Genomic DNA, 17,534 nt, shown 5'->3' on the forward strand with positions numbered 1-17,534 from the left:
ACAGTTAATACAAAGATCAATAACTTTACCTTAATACTTTACATAACAACATTTACTGGAGAAATCTGTTAAAGGAGACAATTATTCAAAAATAAAAAGGGATGATGCTCACCTTCTATTGGAGACTGAGTCCATCTCTGATCAATACTGTCCTTCAGGAAATATATATATATATATATACATATACATAACTGAGATAGTTAATTACATTAAAATGCTAACTAATTAGGAACATTTTTCCTATGAAACTTTCAAAAAAGTGTTTTTATCTTCCGAGACAGAAAAACACAAAAATTGAAAATAAATTAAAAAACAAACAGTGTTATTTCGAGGCCTCCATAAGCATAAAACTGTTTTGTTTTTTTATGTAAAATAGTCCAATCTTTTTTTTTTTTTTTTAAGAATTTGCCTGGAGGAGTTTAAAAGTCTTCCTCAGTCTTGAGATGAAAACGCTGAAGACAGAAGGTGTGAAACAGGAAGTCGTCTACTGACACCTTGTGGACGATATAGGCAACGACACCTTGACTCTAAGTTTACAAACACAATAACATAATGTACTAAATGTAATTATAATGTATCCGTAAGAAGATAGAAGTGTTTATTAATGTATTTTAAACAATGAGACAATTTAGTAAAAAACAGCTCTAATAATATGAAATATGTTTTCATGAGAGACGTTATAACTGCTGACAGATGCTGAATTAAAACATATATCTTCTTACAAATACATTAGTGTTTTATAAAACATTAATTAAATGTTTATCTGCTGCTTATTAATGCTACATGAAGGGGCTTAAAGGTAAATATTACAGAAGTCTGAAGTTAGACTGAGGAAAGGTTTGTAACGTTGAGTGACTTTGAAGCTCTAAAAAATGTATTTAAAAAACTATAACGATTATTAATAAATATACCAGGTGGTTCAAAAAACATACAGTAAACATTGTTGATTTTTAAACAAACATCCTAGTTTCTAATTACAGAAAAGTTATATTTTATAGGATATTATTACATCATATTTATGGTTTATTACCAAATCAAATTTCAAAATAAAGCGTAATTTACTTAATACAAAATATCTATATATGTACATTAAAGATACATATTCACTGAGCATATCTGTTTTAGCTTTTACTAAACTAAAAGTTCATTTACTTACTTTTTCTAGAGCTTCAACAGTCTGCCATGGCCTTCTTCATTTGTATGTGATAACAAGTGTTCATGGGGTTGAAAGCTCTGGAAAGGCCAGTAAGTGAACATTGAGTTCAGAACAGTATATCAGAGGTATAGATTTTTGGTTGAGTTTATTTAAAACGTGAAATTTTTACATTTCAAGTCAGCTAAAAAAAAGAAGATGAAAACTATTTTCCTGAATCTGTGAAGCGACTTAAACAAAGTCGAGTCAGAATTCACTTTTCACAGCTCCCTGAACACCCGGACAGAAAAGTAAATATGAATATTGTGTCTCAGACAAAAAACAGTTCACAACCTCGTCAAAATATTATTACAAATAAGTTCACATTAATCAGCCGAAGTTCAATCTCAGTGGCTATTTTTTAATTCTTATTAAATTAATTAATTAAAAAGGTTAATTTCAAATTAGTAACTATCATTTTGTCACAGCTAATATTAACTTATTAACTCACAGTGATTGTCTTTATGGCTGCTAAATAAAAAACACAACAAGCATTAGGTGTTGCTTTAACAAAAACAATAATGAAACTCGCTAAATGTTGATTTATTTTGATCAAGCTGTGTTTCGTCTGCAGCGTCACTGAGTCAAAGACAGAATTCCTCACGATGACGAGCAGACGTAAGAAGCAACACACATTTATTACCAAAAACAAAATGAAGCAGGAAGTTGTCAAAAGTGAACCGGATGAAACAGAGACGAGGAGAGAGAGAGACGAGAAACTAAAGGAGCCATTTCTCACCTAAACCACTCGCTTTACAAATGTACAATAACAGGCCGAGCTGAAACTCACAGTTTTAATGAAACCAAAAAAAAAGCTCTTTCAATTCAATTAAAAATTCCATAAATTCCATAAAAAGTGCTAACGACCCGACTACAGCAGCGGAGGTGAAGTGTTTAGGAAGTCTCGAACATCTTCTTCCTGTCGGCCTTGTCCTCGATGTTCTTACGCCAGTCGCCAGCGGCTTCTGTCGGCTGCAGAAGAACAAACATGTTATTAAAAGTTGTTTCAGTCACAATCAGGTTTGTGTTCAAGTATTTTTTAAAGGTGTTTTATGTCTTAAAGAGGAAATAAAGATAGAAAGCAAGAACTGGAAAAGTCAAGGAAAAAAGGGATGTTATGGATTTGGACTATTTTCATTCCAACTTCTGTTTTGTGTCATTTCTCACAAAATAAGAAAATGTTTGTCTTATTTCGTCTCACTTGCATTTTTTTGCAAAAAATAAAACATTTTTTCATAACTTTATAAACTCAAATATGTTCGAGTTTTTCATGTAAATTTACAATTTTAATACCTTTATTCTGGGTTTTTTTATTTAGTCTTGCAATTTTTGCAAAAAAAACCCATTTTCTTGCAAAAAGAAAAAAATATTTTTATTTTTTTTTTCACAATTTATAATCTCAGATATGTTGGAGTTTTTTGGCTAAATTTACAACTTTAATACTTAATATTTGTTTTTTAATGGAATATTACCCCCCATCCCCCGGCTCCATTACTCGTTTTTTGTTTTTTCCAGTCGCCTCTGTACTCGTCGAGACACAAACAGTCCAAAAGTCAACCAGCGTCCAAAGTTCAGGGCCTCGACGTTTAGCTTTAAAGTAGATGTTTTATTTCCCGATGGCCAAACTTACTTGTCCAAAAATAGAAAATGTAAACTATTAATGAATAAATAAAATCAACAGAGAATCGGACAATGGCAACAACAAAAATTACAAAAATCGAAATGTTATCCTTTAAATGGTTTTTAGTCATCTAAAGTGATTATTTGCATAAAAACACAAATTTAAATGATTAGGAAACACATGATTGTATTTTATTTAAATATTTGCTTGGATTAAAAAACATTTTTGTGGGGCATTAGAAGGTTTATGATTTATAATAAGATGTTTAGAGATAGTGTTCTGAAGTTAAACAGCTCATAATTCATCTCTAATATCTATTTTATATTAATGTGAAAACATCTTCAAACTACTGGATTTATTCAAGTTTATCGTCAAAAACTACATTTTACAAGATTACATTCAAACACATCATTATAACGTTTGTTTACGCCCAATACACATTCCTACTGGTTCGAGCTTGAACGCACCATAATGCTAACCGGCTGTTAACAGCTAAGTTGTTAACGGTTAACAATAAAAAACTAACGTTAGCTCTCCTCTTGACGATTTTATCACACTTGTTGCTCACATTGTAACATTTTCAGGTATCGGTGACTAAAGAGCTTTGATGCAGATCTCCTGATCGCATATTTTTACTGAATTTCGACCCCTAAGATCAGAAACAACTGCATGAGGCATTCCGCTTTCAAACACAGAGTTTAGTTGCCCCAGGAAAGCGTTAATGTCCATCCCTGACGGATTGTCAAAACGTTTACCTGCCTTCTGTAGAGACTCACCTCCTCCTTGACCTCCTTCTTGACCTGCTTCAGGTTGGCCCTCAGGTCCATGTTGACCGTGTGCTTGGAGCCCAGCAGAGCCTTCAGCATGGCGTCGGCGGACATACGCACTCTCTTCAGAGCGGGTTTCTTCACTCCGGCCAGGTCCACCACTTTGATCCTCAGGTCTTCAATCTGAGAGCGACCAAGGACAAGTCTGGTGAAACCTACATCTTTCTCTTGGTCATTATATCTCATGAGAGAAGTCTCGAAACCAGCAGCGAATGCATCTACTATCTAGTATCCTGATGTCTCTCATAGCGCCATCAAAAAAAATATATACAATATAATTTGCATAAAGTTTAAGTAGAGCTACGATTATGCAAATTGAGCTACGTCGAGCTACTACGCAAACTCTGTAGCTGTCTAACATAAGCTAATTGACACATGTTCAGTTGGCAGCAGGAAGTGTACCTCTTTGTTAGCTTTGCCCACTTTGGACTCCAGGTCGTACCGCTCTTCATCCGCTCTGTCGATGATGGCTGCCAGCTTTTTGCAGGTTTCCTGAAGACACGAACACACGTGATGTTTGCTTACTGATCACAAACCTTTAACTGACAGATGTAAGGCTTCATTCTGCTGTTAAATGAGACTGAAATATCTCATTGGAACAGTCATTCATGATACCCAGAGGATGAATCCTACTAACTTTGGCATTCTTCTGACTTTTCCTCTAGCGCCACCATGAAGTTCACATTCCTGGCTAGGAGTAAAATATCTCGACTACCACAGTAATTCTTGAATTGCCAAGAAATGTGGTTCATAATTCATGTTCCACTGAGGATGAACTGTTCAAACTTTGGTGATCCTCCATCCAACATTTTAATGTGTCCAATACTTCGGTTTATGACCAAATAACTGCAGAACTTAAGACATTCATCAGCCTCAGCACTTTCTGTTTAGCGCTAATCAGCTAATGACAGCTTGCTAACATGCTACGCTACATGGTTTACGTAACACCTTTAACATCAGCATGCTGATGTTAACATATATGTACAGCCTCACAAAGCTGCTTCCATGACTGTACAGTCTTAGTTTGTGACAGTCAAATAAAAGTAAACATCATCAGCATAGAGTTAGAGACAAATAAAAGGTTACAACACAAAGTAGGACAAAATGTTAAGTATTTAATCTGCTAAACCAAACTCTTCCGACGAATTATTAAGGTTTAATGTTTCAAATCAATGTTTTTCTTCCAGGTCACATACTCAATGAATGTTTCCCTGAGTCAATATATTGATCTCCTGCAGCTTAGCCTACTTATGTCATACTGCTCAATACGCCCTAGGACTTACAGGAAATACATTTTCTTGACTTTAGAGATTGATATCTCAACAATGGCTGAAAATGTTACCGTTCAAACTGCATTTGAAACACCTCCCTCTGTTCTTTTGCAGTGTGAACATTGAAGATGGACTTTACAAATCTCAATCAAAGACACACAAGCCCTGGGAACATGACCACCACCACCATTTTGGATGTGCATTGGCTCATGGTTTTGGATAATTAGGCTAAATAACTCTCGTTTTCATAGTTCCAGTCAGGTAAACTGATGGGATTCTGATGGAGGAATGATGAAGCGTTTTTTCTCCAGCACACAACTTGACTCGTCTCTCACCATGAGGGCGGCCTGGTCTCCGCTCAAACTGGGTGCCGGACTATTCTCAGAGATGTAGACCACCTTGGCGTCGGCGATGTCCTTTGTCTCCTGTGCTATCATTTTCGCCGCGATCTGAAGCATCACACTCTGCAGGACACATCGAGTAAAAGACAACAGAAGAATCAAAACTATTTCAACTTGAGGATTTCTTTCATGTGAACACTGTCGGGATAACATTTTCAATTAGATTTCACATGAAAAGCGATGTTTTTTTTATATGTTAACATTGAAAGTATGTGTTTCACCCATCAAAAACATGGATTGAATTGTCATGTTGGTTTTCACATGTGACTTACAACAACAACAAAAACCACAAAGCAAAAAGAGTTATAAATAAAACAATAAACAACTTATTCATTCGCATTTTATTTAGTATATATATATATATATATATATATATATATATATATAATATTTAATTTATAAATATAAATAGATAATAATAGATAATTTATAAATATATATATATATATATATATATATATATAATATAAACGTTTTTCTGTAAGTGGAAGAAACTGATCTTTTCCCTCTATGGGTTTGACTGTTTCCACCAGCAGGTGGCGTCTCAGAGCTTTAAACTGCCTCAGCTGCGACACTGAAGAGGATTAAAATAGAAACCAACATGTCGGCTCAATCTGAAGTCAAATACACTGATGAAGCTTCAACTTTATGATCACTTTTGATGCATCAATAGATATACAACAATAATATCATATTTCTATTCTATTTTGTATTTCTACTCTACGGTATTTCTACTTTCACTACATAAAAAATACTTCTTCCACAGCTGGCTGTTGATTTACTGCAACAACACTTCACAGTTAAGATTACTGATCAATAAGCTTTTCTTTAATAACCAAATAACTTCCAGAAATCTCACAATCAAATGATTAAGGGTGTTTTGAAAATGACTGATCTCTAGTTCCTGGGATTTCTTCTGTCGAAACACTTTCTGTGAATCAGGTCATCAAAACCTTTTCATGACATGTTAACCAATCAGCAGCTTTGTTATCAATATCTGAATACCTGTCAATCAATCGAGCTGATGGATAAAACAGACCGTCCTACCTTCAGATGATGCTTGCGGCTGGAACTCATCTTCTTGCTGTAAAGATCAAAAAACAACTTTGTGATTATTTTTAACAGAAAACCGTCTTTTATCTCTCGATACGTTCAGTTAAATAACGGCGACATCATCAACAGATCAAAGGGAGAGAAGTCTGATCTTAATAGTTTAACTGTTTTATGACTTAAGAACAGGTAAATAAAAAGGTTTAATCAGGATCATTTTGTGTTTGTTGTTGTAATACTGGTTTCAACCACAAGAGGCTGCAGCGCACCATCACTCCATGTCCCTTCTTTATTTTACATAACTTTCAAACATACAATTTATGTATATGTTGTGTTTGAAAAATTAAAACACACCTGGAAGAAAACATGAATTATTTTAGTCCTTTTTAGAACATGAGGTGGTTGTGCCTCTTGTGGCTGAAATCAGTATTACAAAAACAAACACCTTTTTGTTTTCTACCTGTTTACAGAGGGATGGTTTTTTATTGGCCTTAAAAAATAAATATTATTAGATTTTTTTTTCTCAAATTTGCCTCTCAGGGCTTCCATAGATAACATTTAATAAAGTATTTGATAAACAACATTTGTTTTTTCCTCTGAACTTTCACAATGTGTTTGATAAAAGTGTTTAAATGTTCATTGTTAGTGGAGGTGGTGTTTACTTCAGTTTATTAAACAAATTAATATTCTACATCTTTCCATCCTTCTCTCTCTTCTTTCCTCCCTTCATCCCTTCTTTCTTTTTACGTTAGTTTTATTCATACAGGCATATGTCACAAATAACTAATTATGCCTTTAAGGGAGTTATATTCTGTAGAGCGATATTCTTTCTCCTTTCTTCATTGTCTCTTTCCTCCCTCTCTCCACCTTTCTCCCTTATTACTTTCCTTCTTCCTACATCCTTGATTCCTCTGTCCTCCCTTTCCATCCTTTTTCTTTCTTCCCTCATTCCTTGGTTCTTTAATGTCCTTTCTTTCCTTCTTTTGTCTCTCTTCCATCTTTCTTTCCTCATTCAGTCCTCCATTCTTCCCGTTTTCCTTTCCTTTCTGTCTTTCTTTTTCTGATCCAGCCTAATAATCAACACGTTTTCCCCCCAATCCACAAACTCTTACTCTTCACAACAAGTACTTCCTTTTACTTTGGATACTCAAGTATATTTTACATCTAATACTTCTGAATTTAAAAACAATTATGAATGAAGAAATTTTACTTACAATCAAATATTTTAACACTGTGGCTCATTTTTTCTACAAAATATACACAAATAATCACTAATCAATAATCACTTACTCAGACATGGTGGCGGTTTTCTTCTCTTCTTGACCTGTTTGACAAATAGAAGAAGAAGAACTGGTTGAGATTAAACGATGTTATCATCCGTTGCTCTGCTTAAATATCAGAGAGCTCCTCTGGATGAAACGTGATCCATTAACACCGTTGATGAGCAGCTGAGTGGTGACAGAGCTAAGTTTGGAGTTTGGAGTTTGGGTTCAAATGTCGGCGCTGACGCCTGTGATAAGCTCCTTTACAGGTGTTCAAAACCCAATGTCCCCCGGGAGTTAACACTTCAACTCCTTTCAGGGAGAAGGAAATGTGCTGCGGCAGCGTGTCTGCTGCCAACGATCCGTCAATACACAAACGCTCACACACACTCAAACACAAACACTGCAAAAAGAAATCAGGCTCAGATTTCAGGAGTTCTTTTTTTAACTATAAATAATTCAAGGTTTTAGTTTTCCATCGCATTAAGTCAGAATCAACAAAGAGCGACAAAAACAAGCTGAAACATCAGAACATGTTTAGTAAGAATTCAAAAAAAGACTTGAATTGGAATTTATTTGCAGTAAACAAACATTTAATAAGAATCCTCTCATATCAAAACAATATCATTTATCCAGATTAAAAACTCCAGAAACTTTAAAAACATCCAAAACTGTCCGAGTCAAAAGCCTTAAAACCACAACAACTATAAATAACAACAAAATCAACTTTATTCTAACAAGTCATTTTTTATTTTTTAGTGAACCTCATCCCAGAGGTCACATTTTAAACCAGTTAACAGTAAAAAAATATATATAGAAAAGTCATGAAACTGAACTGTGGAAAATCTGAAAGCAGATCTTCTGAAAAGAACATCTTGATGGCAAAATTTGGCTCCAAACGAGCTCTTTTGCAGCATAATGTCTTAAAACAATAACACTCTTTTCTCCAAACCAAAAGATCAACCAAAGTATCCAAATGGAAATAATACGTATGTCCCAATCAAAAAGCATAAAGTTACTTGAATCAGCCAAATACATCAGAAACCAGACCGAACGATTATTAATCTACAAATATAAAAGCCAGAAGCAAACAAATCAGCTGAAATCTCAAACCGTCCTGCAGTCTTTAAGCCATCTCCTTCACCCTGGACCACATGGTCCTCCACTTACTAACAAACCTCAGAAGTCAGAACTTCATCACCAACAGGACCCCCACCCAAAAGAAAACACTGACTGCCTCCACTCAGCTGCTTTGTATCCGTCTCTTCACAAGAGAGGAAGTTGGAGAAACTGGTCTCACCTAAGACAGAGAGGCGAGGAGTAGGAAGGTGACAGTGTGAGGAATCCGTCCCGGGTGGTTATATACACGAGGGCTCCGACATGGATATGGAGCTCCTGTTTATGGAAATGCAAGATCCTCAGACCAATCGGCCAGCAAGCTCCTGAAATATCACAATCCCCTGCCAACGTCGAATCAACAAGGCATCGGCGAGGAGGAGCCTCGGGTCATTTTAGGACTCCACTCGGTGCCCCTGGGACGCTATAAAAAGGGAGGAAAAGGGCTATAAAACAGCCAGTCCAAGACATCCAACCAGATGAAGGTGGGGCTTTGAGAAATCACATCACATGGAGGTGCTCCAGTTATGAAGAGCATTTAAAGGAGCTGTCCTTTAAGCTCCTTTAATTACCCCCCCTTATGTCCCACAGCAAATAAAATATTTGTTCTTTTCCAGTTGGCTTCCACTTCACGAGTTATGGATAATTTTAAGGGGAAATCTGTTGATTCTCTGTTGTTACATTATTTTAAATGGTCAAACATGATCTGGGTATCATTTTTAGAGTGTTGACGTTGACTTTTTTGCATGAAAACAGATAAAAACCTGGGAGATCTCTCTCTTCTGTTTCTCTCCATGAGGTTTCTTACATTGTTTACCCCTGTTAAAGTGTTTTTTGGAGAGTTTCTCCTTCTCCAATGGGAGGGTCCAAGGACAGAGGATGTCTTATGCTGTACAGATGGTAAAGCACTCTAGAGGCATATTTGAGTTTCGTGAAATTGGAATATACGAATAAAATTTTGGTGAAACTTGAGACGAAACAACCCTAAAAGTATTTTTTAAAAGGTCAACAAGCCACAAACAAAACGCCAGCTTTGCATCGTTACCATTCATTTGCATCCTGAACAGTCCTTTTTTATTCAGTCCTTAGTGGACTTAACTAAAGTGATGTTTGTGACCTGAGTCAACCTCCTGCAGGACTCAGTCTGTCAGACCTCAGCGTGTGTTTACAGCAGAAACACAAACATCTCATCACTAACTACATTTCTCATAAAGACTCGTCCTTTAAAGTTGTCGAGAGGTCGAATCCCGGCGTCTCCCCGCCCTCGCCTCCCTTTACCCGTCTCAGCTGTGGCGGTCTGATCCTCCATCTCCACAGCTGCCAGCGAGCTAACGAGCTAACGAGGAGCTTTAACCCCGTCAAACAGAGTTCAAATTGTTTGATATATACACAACAAAAACCCTCTTAAGACTTAATGTGCACCAAACAAAAATGGAAGTTAAGCAATTTAAGAGATCCTGACTTTAGTTACTTTTAGATAGATAAATATGATTGAAGTACTTTAAGGGGTGTTTGGTCCCTGGAGAAGAGCTAAATAACAACAAAGACATCTTCAGATAACCATGAATGCCAGATTTCATATAAGATATACAGACGTTATATTTTTACAGAGAACGACCTGAATCTGGAAGACGTTTTCACGATTATCCAAACGTAAAAGCAAAGTTCCAGGAATCCTTTACCTCTCGGATCGACAGTGTTTTTCCAAAGTTCCTACTTCATAACTTCAGAGACGTTTTTAAGAAGCCATGCAGCAGGTAAAAACTTCAAAATCAAAATAAGCTCTGAGTTCAGGATCAGGGTCAAACGAGAGAAACCACCTGTGAAACTTTGATATCACTTTTAACTATTGCCCAAAATAGAAAGTGCTTAGCAAGCTCACATTTCTGCCGTCTATAAATATCACGTAATCGCCCGACTGGCCTGGTTAGCTTTTCATCTTGGATTGTGGACCTGCCCCCTGAGAAAGGCTTCCAGACCATTCTCTGGCTGCATGATGCCCTCTCATATTAACACTTGTGCTATTAAAAAATATGTGGGCATGAATTCAGGTAGGCAGGATGGCTTTCCATGTGGATAACGTTACATCGTGACCCACTCTTAAAAAACATTCTGACTTAATTGCCAAAGATGCTGTACATATAGAGCAAAAACAAAACATTTTAGGGATCAGAGGGTTTAAAGACGGACCTTTTTTGTTAAAACTATTGGGTCAAGGGTTAGGTAAAGATTGTTGTCATTGTTTACGACCAGTGATTGGCTGGATTTCCATGATGTTTAGGAAAGATGTTCATGAGGTCCCCTGAGGATAATTCTTCCCGACTTTGGTGATCCCTGTTTTGTCCTCTAGCGCCATCAGCTGGTCAACATATGAATGTGTCCAATACTTTGGTTTTTGTTGGGTACCAACTAGGAATTGCTAGCAATTAGGGGGTAGGGCAATGGCCCCTTTTTGGGGCCTCTTAATTTATATATTAATGCATCAATAATTATAATCCAATAATATATATATATATATATATATATATATATATATATATATATATATATATATATATATATATGATTCTGGAATTTCTGCATAATGATTAACTATGGTACTTTAAGTATATTTTGAGGTTACTACTTTTGTACTTCTACTTAAGTAAACATTTGAATGCTAAACTTCTTTTGTAACAAAGTAGTCATCAGTTCTATTGACAGCAGCCAGCAGAGGGAAATCTCCATCTGCTCCCCGAAGGCTTCCTCCCTCAGAGCGTCATTTAACGTCCTCCCTCAGAGCGTCATTTAACGTCCTCCCTCAGAGCGTCATTTAACGTCCTCCCTCAGAGCGTCATTCAACGTCCTCCCTCAGAGCGTCATTCAACGTCCTCCCTCAGAGCGTCATTTAACGTCCTCCCTCAGAACGTCATTCAACGTCCTCCCTCAGAGCGTCATTTAACGTCCTCCCTCAGAGCGTCATTCAACGTCCTCCCTCAGAGCGTCATTCAACGTCCTCCCTCAGAGCGTCATTCAACGTCCTCCCTCAGAGCGTCATTCAACGTCCTCCCTCAGAACGTCATTTAACGTCCTCACTTTGGAGTGTCACTTGACATCCTTTCCTGGAGCGTCAATTTATGTGTTTTGACAAATCACAGATTAGAAAAAAACAGATGATAATAAATTGATAAAGGAGGTTATACCTTAAGGGAGGGCAGCATGCCCCCCCACCACCACTACTTGCCTGTCCTGGAGGTGTAGCTGTTGAAGCATTTTAATCAGAATTTCAATGATGGATTATTTCCAAAGAAGAGAGAAAACAAATCAAACTGAGGTTTGGTAATGGTATATTTCAACCAATTCCTCTTCCGGGTCAGGTCCAGGTTGGATTCTGGTGGAAATCATGCAGGTTCACCAGAAACTCCTTCAGCTCAGACTCCAGAGGGGCCTCCAGCAGAGACCAGTCCACCGTGGACAGACCCAGATCCAGCAGAGACCAGTCCACCGTGGACAGACCCAGATCCAGCAGAGACCAGTCCACCGTGGACAGACCCAGATCCAGCAGAGACCAGTCCACCGTGGACAGACCCAGATCCAGCAGAGACCAGTCCACCGTGGACAGACCCAGATCCGGCTTCACAGCAGTCTTCAGCCTGCAGTCGGAGCTCAGGAGGAGGAGGAGAGCTCAGCTCCCGGCAGCAGCAGTGTCTCCTCCTCCTCCAGGAGCAGAGCTTCTCCTCTCTGGGAGTCAACACCGACACCACGCAGATGGAGACCCAGGACGTATTGCTGGACCTGCTGGAGGGAAGGGAGGCTCTGGAGAACCAGAACCAGGACTGACGGGGCAGTGTGTCAGAACCTGCTGCAGTAAAATGAGAGGTTTTCTAAAAGGACTTGTGTCTGTACTTTCGTAGGAAAAAGCAAGAAAATGAAGAGTAACATTACCCTAAGATACAAATCCTTGTATGAGGATATGTTGCCGATTGTTATTCAGCACAGAATGCGGTTTTCATGCAACTGATACTTTACTGATACTACTTCCTATTTAAGTGAATAAGTCAATGGCAGAGAAGTTAGCCATCAACATAATGGAATAGAACTGTCTGCATTCACAACAGAGTAATTGATCTCTGGTGATCACCTCGGACCAGTTAAAGGTGTCAGTAAAGAGCTATAAATCTAGCCTTTAGCGGGTAAGACCATAGGAGTGAGTGCTGATGGGGGGGGAATGTGGTGACAGATCTGAGTGAGGTGCAGACAGCAGAGATGATGGAGGTGTAGTCATGCTGGGAATGTAATGGTGGAGATTGCTGGGGGTCATGGTTCTGTCAGAGAGACGGGAAGGTGTTTCCTACTCGAGCCTCAGGAATGTTCTGAACGGAAGGTCCGAGAAGCGTGTGGCCTTTCCTCACTATGTGGCAGCATTAATAACTATATGCTTATGTTTACATGGGGTTTGATTCATAATACTGAAGCTAGTAGTAGTAGTAGTAGTAGTAGTAGTAGTAGTAGTAGTAGTGTGTTTGGATGCGTCCACCATCTGGTGGTGTTTGTAGCGTGGACCAAGTGTCCCTGATGCCGGGATGGTTTAAAGATGGATGTACTGCCTGTCAATAAAGTTTTTCTAATATCAAAATACATTTAAATCTCATTACAGCTCGTTGTCTAATCTTTATCACTGATGTTTTTACTTAATACATTTTGTAGAGTGATGAGAAATACTACAACATTCATGACAACTGTCCAGTTATTCGACCATCACCTGTAGAGCAGCTGCCAGTGGTGGAAGGTAACGACGTTCTTTTACTCAAGTACTGTCATTTAGTACATGTTTGAGGTACTTGTACTTGCTACTTTATACTTCTACTCCGTCAACATCGCAGAGGCAAATATATAGATTCAGAATATCAAGACATATCAAAAGAAATTACAAATGATTATGAATAAAGAAAATAATCAACTAATATATTTTCAAATATTTCAGTCATCTGAAAAGTAACTAAAGCTGTCAGACAATGTCGTGGAATTAAAAAGTACAATATTTCCCTCTGAGATGAAGTGGAGGACCACATATAAATACTAGTAGGTAGATTTATCATGTTTTGTAACAGCCTCACAGCTGTTATTATTTCAGAGCTGTGTGAGTGATCATCATCTGGAATTTGTATTCTGTCTGTTTTGACTGCGATATGTTTATTGTAAAGGATCATTTGTTCATCATACAGTCAGGACAGAGGGTGAGCTGTGATAAACAAACAGAAATGGTCAACCATGAATATCTTCTAAATGCATTAATAATAATAAATGTCAAGAATGTTAATACACAAAGTTTAAATTGTCTGTTGAGAGCCAAATGTACTGTGGAAAATCAGTAAAGTTAAGTGGTTTTTCACCTAGTCACATTCTGTGGAGCTCTCAGCAGCATCTAGTGGCCATTTGAAGCACTGCAGCTGAACACAATTTACTTCAGAAAGTAACTGATGGCTGCTGCTTGGTTTATATTTTAGCTTCAACAAATTGAATTATGCAAAGCACAATTTTTTAATTCCGAAAATTTGGAGACAGTAAAGCCGATTAATAGAAATATATGAGCTGCAACACTATTCGACACCCGTGTCCTCATAATCCCCCTGTGAGCAGACGAACACGACACCTCGGGTGAACCAGAAAGTTCTCCCAGCAGGTGCTGTCAGAGTCTCCCAGCATGTATCTGGATTCAGTTTCCATCTTCAAAAGAAGAGACTCACCTCCTCTTTAACCTCCCTCTTCTCCTTCTTTCTCTTCGGACTGCTGTTCATGTCAGTGCTGCCGGGACGCGACGACAGGCGCTGTGTTCTGAAATGTAAACACAGTTGTTGCTCTAGAGCATGAACTGGTTACGTCGCTTAAACTGATGAAATGCTGTGTTTTAAACTGAAACCAGTTGAAGATTTGTTGCATGTTTCACCAACACAAAAGCAGAGGAACCCTCAATGCAACAGGAATCACAGAAAACCATTCTGTTAGACTGTTGGATACGTAAAAGTCGCAGACAACACAAGTATTTCTCACATTTGACTGTAATTAAGTGTCATCCAGTAGCTTTAATGCAATGCTTTAACGCTGAAGCCTGTTGCAACATGTGGTTTAATTTAGCAGTGCTAAAGGATGTGACATTGAGAGCAGCTGATTTCACTGATTAACAACCTTCGTCTAGAGAGGAAGAACTAATCAGTGAAAGCAGCTGCTGCAGTGTTTGATTGGAACAGAAACCTGCAGGCCGGACTGAGACTGCATTTCCCACCACAAGTGAAACGCGGCTCAATAATGTGAAATTAATGTTAACTATTCTCAAATATTGAATAATATGCTTGAGTCTGATCGAGCTCAGAGGTCTGGAGACATTTTGACAAAGGCAAATCTTTTAAATAAAAGTACATTTTGATATTTACTAAATAAAACTGTCAGCGGCCTCTGTTCAAGCTCAAGTTATTTATTACAGAACAGTTATGGAGAAGCAGTTGTTGGCAATAAAAATCATAGAGCTCTGGCTCCGACCGCAGTATGCCCACTGTGTGCCAACATTGTGTCAACAGTGTTCCCAAAGTATGCCCACTATATGCCCACTATATGCCCACTGTATGTCCACTAAGTGCCCACTGTTTGCACACTGCACACTGAGACGCTATGAACACACAGACAGACGGACGGAGAGACGGACGGACAGACAGACATTCCTTTCTTTATAGTTATATCAGATTGGTCAGCGATCTATTCTGTCGTTGAGGACACGTTGAGCTGTCGGCTGTTTCTTACCTTTACGTCCTGATGACAGTGTTCATTCATATTTGGGGCTCTGAGCAGAACAGATACGATACCAGGTCACCTCCTGTCTGAACAGGAGAAGATGTTGTACCACTAATCAGGAGAGGTCTTCCACAGTTTCACTCTATTCCAATGTTAATAACACAGCGGCTTTTCATAAGACACCATCGTTGCGGCTCCCCTGACTCCAGATGGCTCTCGTACTCTGTCATTCATTTCTAATTCTGTCTGATATCATTCTGAGAGACGAGGCAGCTGTTATCTGAGGATATGATACAGCTGTCAGCAGAGGTCAAATATAACCGGCATTAGCAGTGACATGCCATTCAGAAGACATTGTTGAGGCTGACAAGGGTTTCTTGTTTAGAGAGATGAATGAGACCAGTTAAACAAGCCATACAGATTATTGGGGGTCTACTTTTGATGTGGGACTATTTGCTCAGTAGAAATACAGAAAAAAGCACATATTTTCACAGGTTGGAGATGGTGGCGACACCTCATAATTAACACATTTTTATATTTAAAGTGTTTGGTTTCCTACAGACATGTCATTTTATTCTGTTACAGCTCATCAAAGCGCAGCATTGGTATTCATGGAACCAGTAACAACTGCAACGTCCCCCCAAACCCACAGGAGCAGCTAACACTGAACCCAACAGCCTCTCAGCATTATGCTGGTTCTGTGATTGCACTGGCTGTCAAACCACAGGAATGGTTTTATGGACCAATTAGGAAGGAGAGAAAACTATTTCCCTTGTGATTAAAGGAGATTAATCTTTGAATGAACCTACCTCTGCAGCAAACCACACCAGGTCACATTTAAGTTCATCTGCAAGAACAAAACAGAACAAGTTATTAACGTTAAAAGAAACATGACTTTAACATCCACAAATAAAGCCAATAGATTCAATAACTCACCTCATCCGGTCCGACTGGAAGGCAGGAACTTTTCCATTTCAGTTTAAACCAATAATATAATATTAAAGACCTTTGACTCAAATTAGGAAATAAAATTAAGGATTCAGTTCTTAAAATCAACTGGCAAATTATTCATCACTACAAAAGTTAACTCTTAGTCTAACCAATGGAAAACATATAATTATTTATGGAGTTCTGTGGTTGTAAAACATCAAAAACACTTAAAATAATCTTAAAATATTGAATCTGTTTTCCTTTTCGGGTGAGTTTTTGTTTAACGTTTGTAAAGTTTCTACGTTTGCATTGAGATTGGCAGCAAAACTATTTCTGCCTTTAGCCGTCTGTTGTTCATGTTAACATTTACAGTTAACGTTAGCTAATCGTTAGCTCTACAGTTCAAGTAAACCTTTCAAAAATTCCAAATTATTAGTAACGTTTTAAATTCTGTGACTTCAGTGTTCATACATTTTGAAAATACTTTTAAAGCTGAATCATAAAATGTCTCACAGCTTTAACTGAGCAGACAGTTCTAGATTAATTAAAGATCTAAATTTACAGCAGTTGGACATGAACTTTTGTTCGCTAACTGAGAGTGAGCTTCAGGCAGCGTCTCAGTGCTTCTGCGTTATTTACACTTATTTAAATTGGAATATATATTTTAGAAATGTGGCGCAAAATTGGCCTCTTTCTATTCAAATTAGCCTCATTGCAAAAACAGTCAAATTCACAAGGATCAGCGCTATTAGCCAGACAAAGTAAGAGTGAAACGATTAGCGTGTTCAGAGTTGGTGGTGACTGACAGACTTATTAAACTCGTTAAATTCCTTGACTTAAGTTTTGCAACCTGTAGCACTTAGTCTGAACATTTCATTTTCTTTTTTTGTCACCGTTGTTCTGCCTTCAAAGCCAACATTTATGCTTTGCCATATTTATAATTGCAATCAGACATAAAGGGCAAAATGTACTCAACTGCAAAACTTTGCAGGCTGTAATATCGTCAAGATCTTTAGTGAATCGGACTTTTGAGACGGAGCAGATGGCGGATGGAGGTTTGTTTTGTCGTCCCTGATACAAATTCAACACGACTATGAGC

The 17,534-nt window shown here is 37.9% G+C and overlaps 1 protein-coding gene across 3 annotated transcripts; it reads right to left on the bottom strand.

Moving 5' to 3' along the window:
- Nucleotides 1-1,666: 1,666 nt before the first annotated feature.
- Nucleotides 1,667-14,860, bottom strand: LOC129108601 (troponin I, fast skeletal muscle-like). 3 transcript variants are annotated; one of them, XM_054620473.1, is made up of 8 exons: nucleotides 14,771-14,860; nucleotides 14,467-14,554; nucleotides 7,653-7,686; nucleotides 6,360-6,396; nucleotides 5,247-5,375; nucleotides 4,043-4,132; nucleotides 3,590-3,763; nucleotides 1,667-2,164 (listed from the first exon to the last, which is right to left on the bottom strand). In XM_054620473.1, the coding sequence occupies exons 3-8, from the start codon at nucleotides 7,658-7,660 to the stop codon at nucleotides 2,087-2,089; spliced, it is 516 nt and encodes a 171-aa protein (XP_054476448.1). In that variant the 5' UTR covers nucleotides 7,661-7,686; nucleotides 14,467-14,554; nucleotides 14,771-14,860; the 3' UTR covers nucleotides 1,667-2,086. The 3 variants fall into 3 exon arrangements, with proteins under 3 accessions (XP_054476448.1, XP_054476447.1, XP_054476449.1); XM_054620472.1 differs by having other exon boundaries at nucleotides 14,667-14,849; XM_054620474.1 differs by lacking the exons at nucleotides 14,467-14,554; nucleotides 14,771-14,860 and adding an exon at nucleotides 8,925-9,155.
- Between the last annotated feature and the right edge of the window lie 2,674 nt (nucleotides 14,861-17,534).

Source organism: Anoplopoma fimbria, chromosome 19 (assembly GCF_027596085.1).
Source record: "Anoplopoma fimbria isolate UVic2021 breed Golden Eagle Sablefish chromosome 19, Afim_UVic_2022, whole genome shotgun sequence".
Classification (NCBI taxonomy): Eukaryota; Metazoa; Chordata; class Actinopteri; order Perciformes; family Anoplopomatidae; genus Anoplopoma; species Anoplopoma fimbria.

Bases quoted from the DNA above. Each gene is read 5' to 3' on its own strand.
- LOC129108601 (XM_054620473.1), bottom strand. The intron at 5,376-6,359 runs GTAGGACGGTCT...TGTGTCCTGCAG, and splicing joins GCCGCAAGCATCATCTGAAG to AGTGTGATGCTTCAGATCGC. The intron at 4,133-5,246 runs GTGAGAGACGAG...TCGTGTCTTCAG, and splicing joins GAGACCAGGCCGCCCTCATG to GAAACCTGCAAAAAGCTGGC.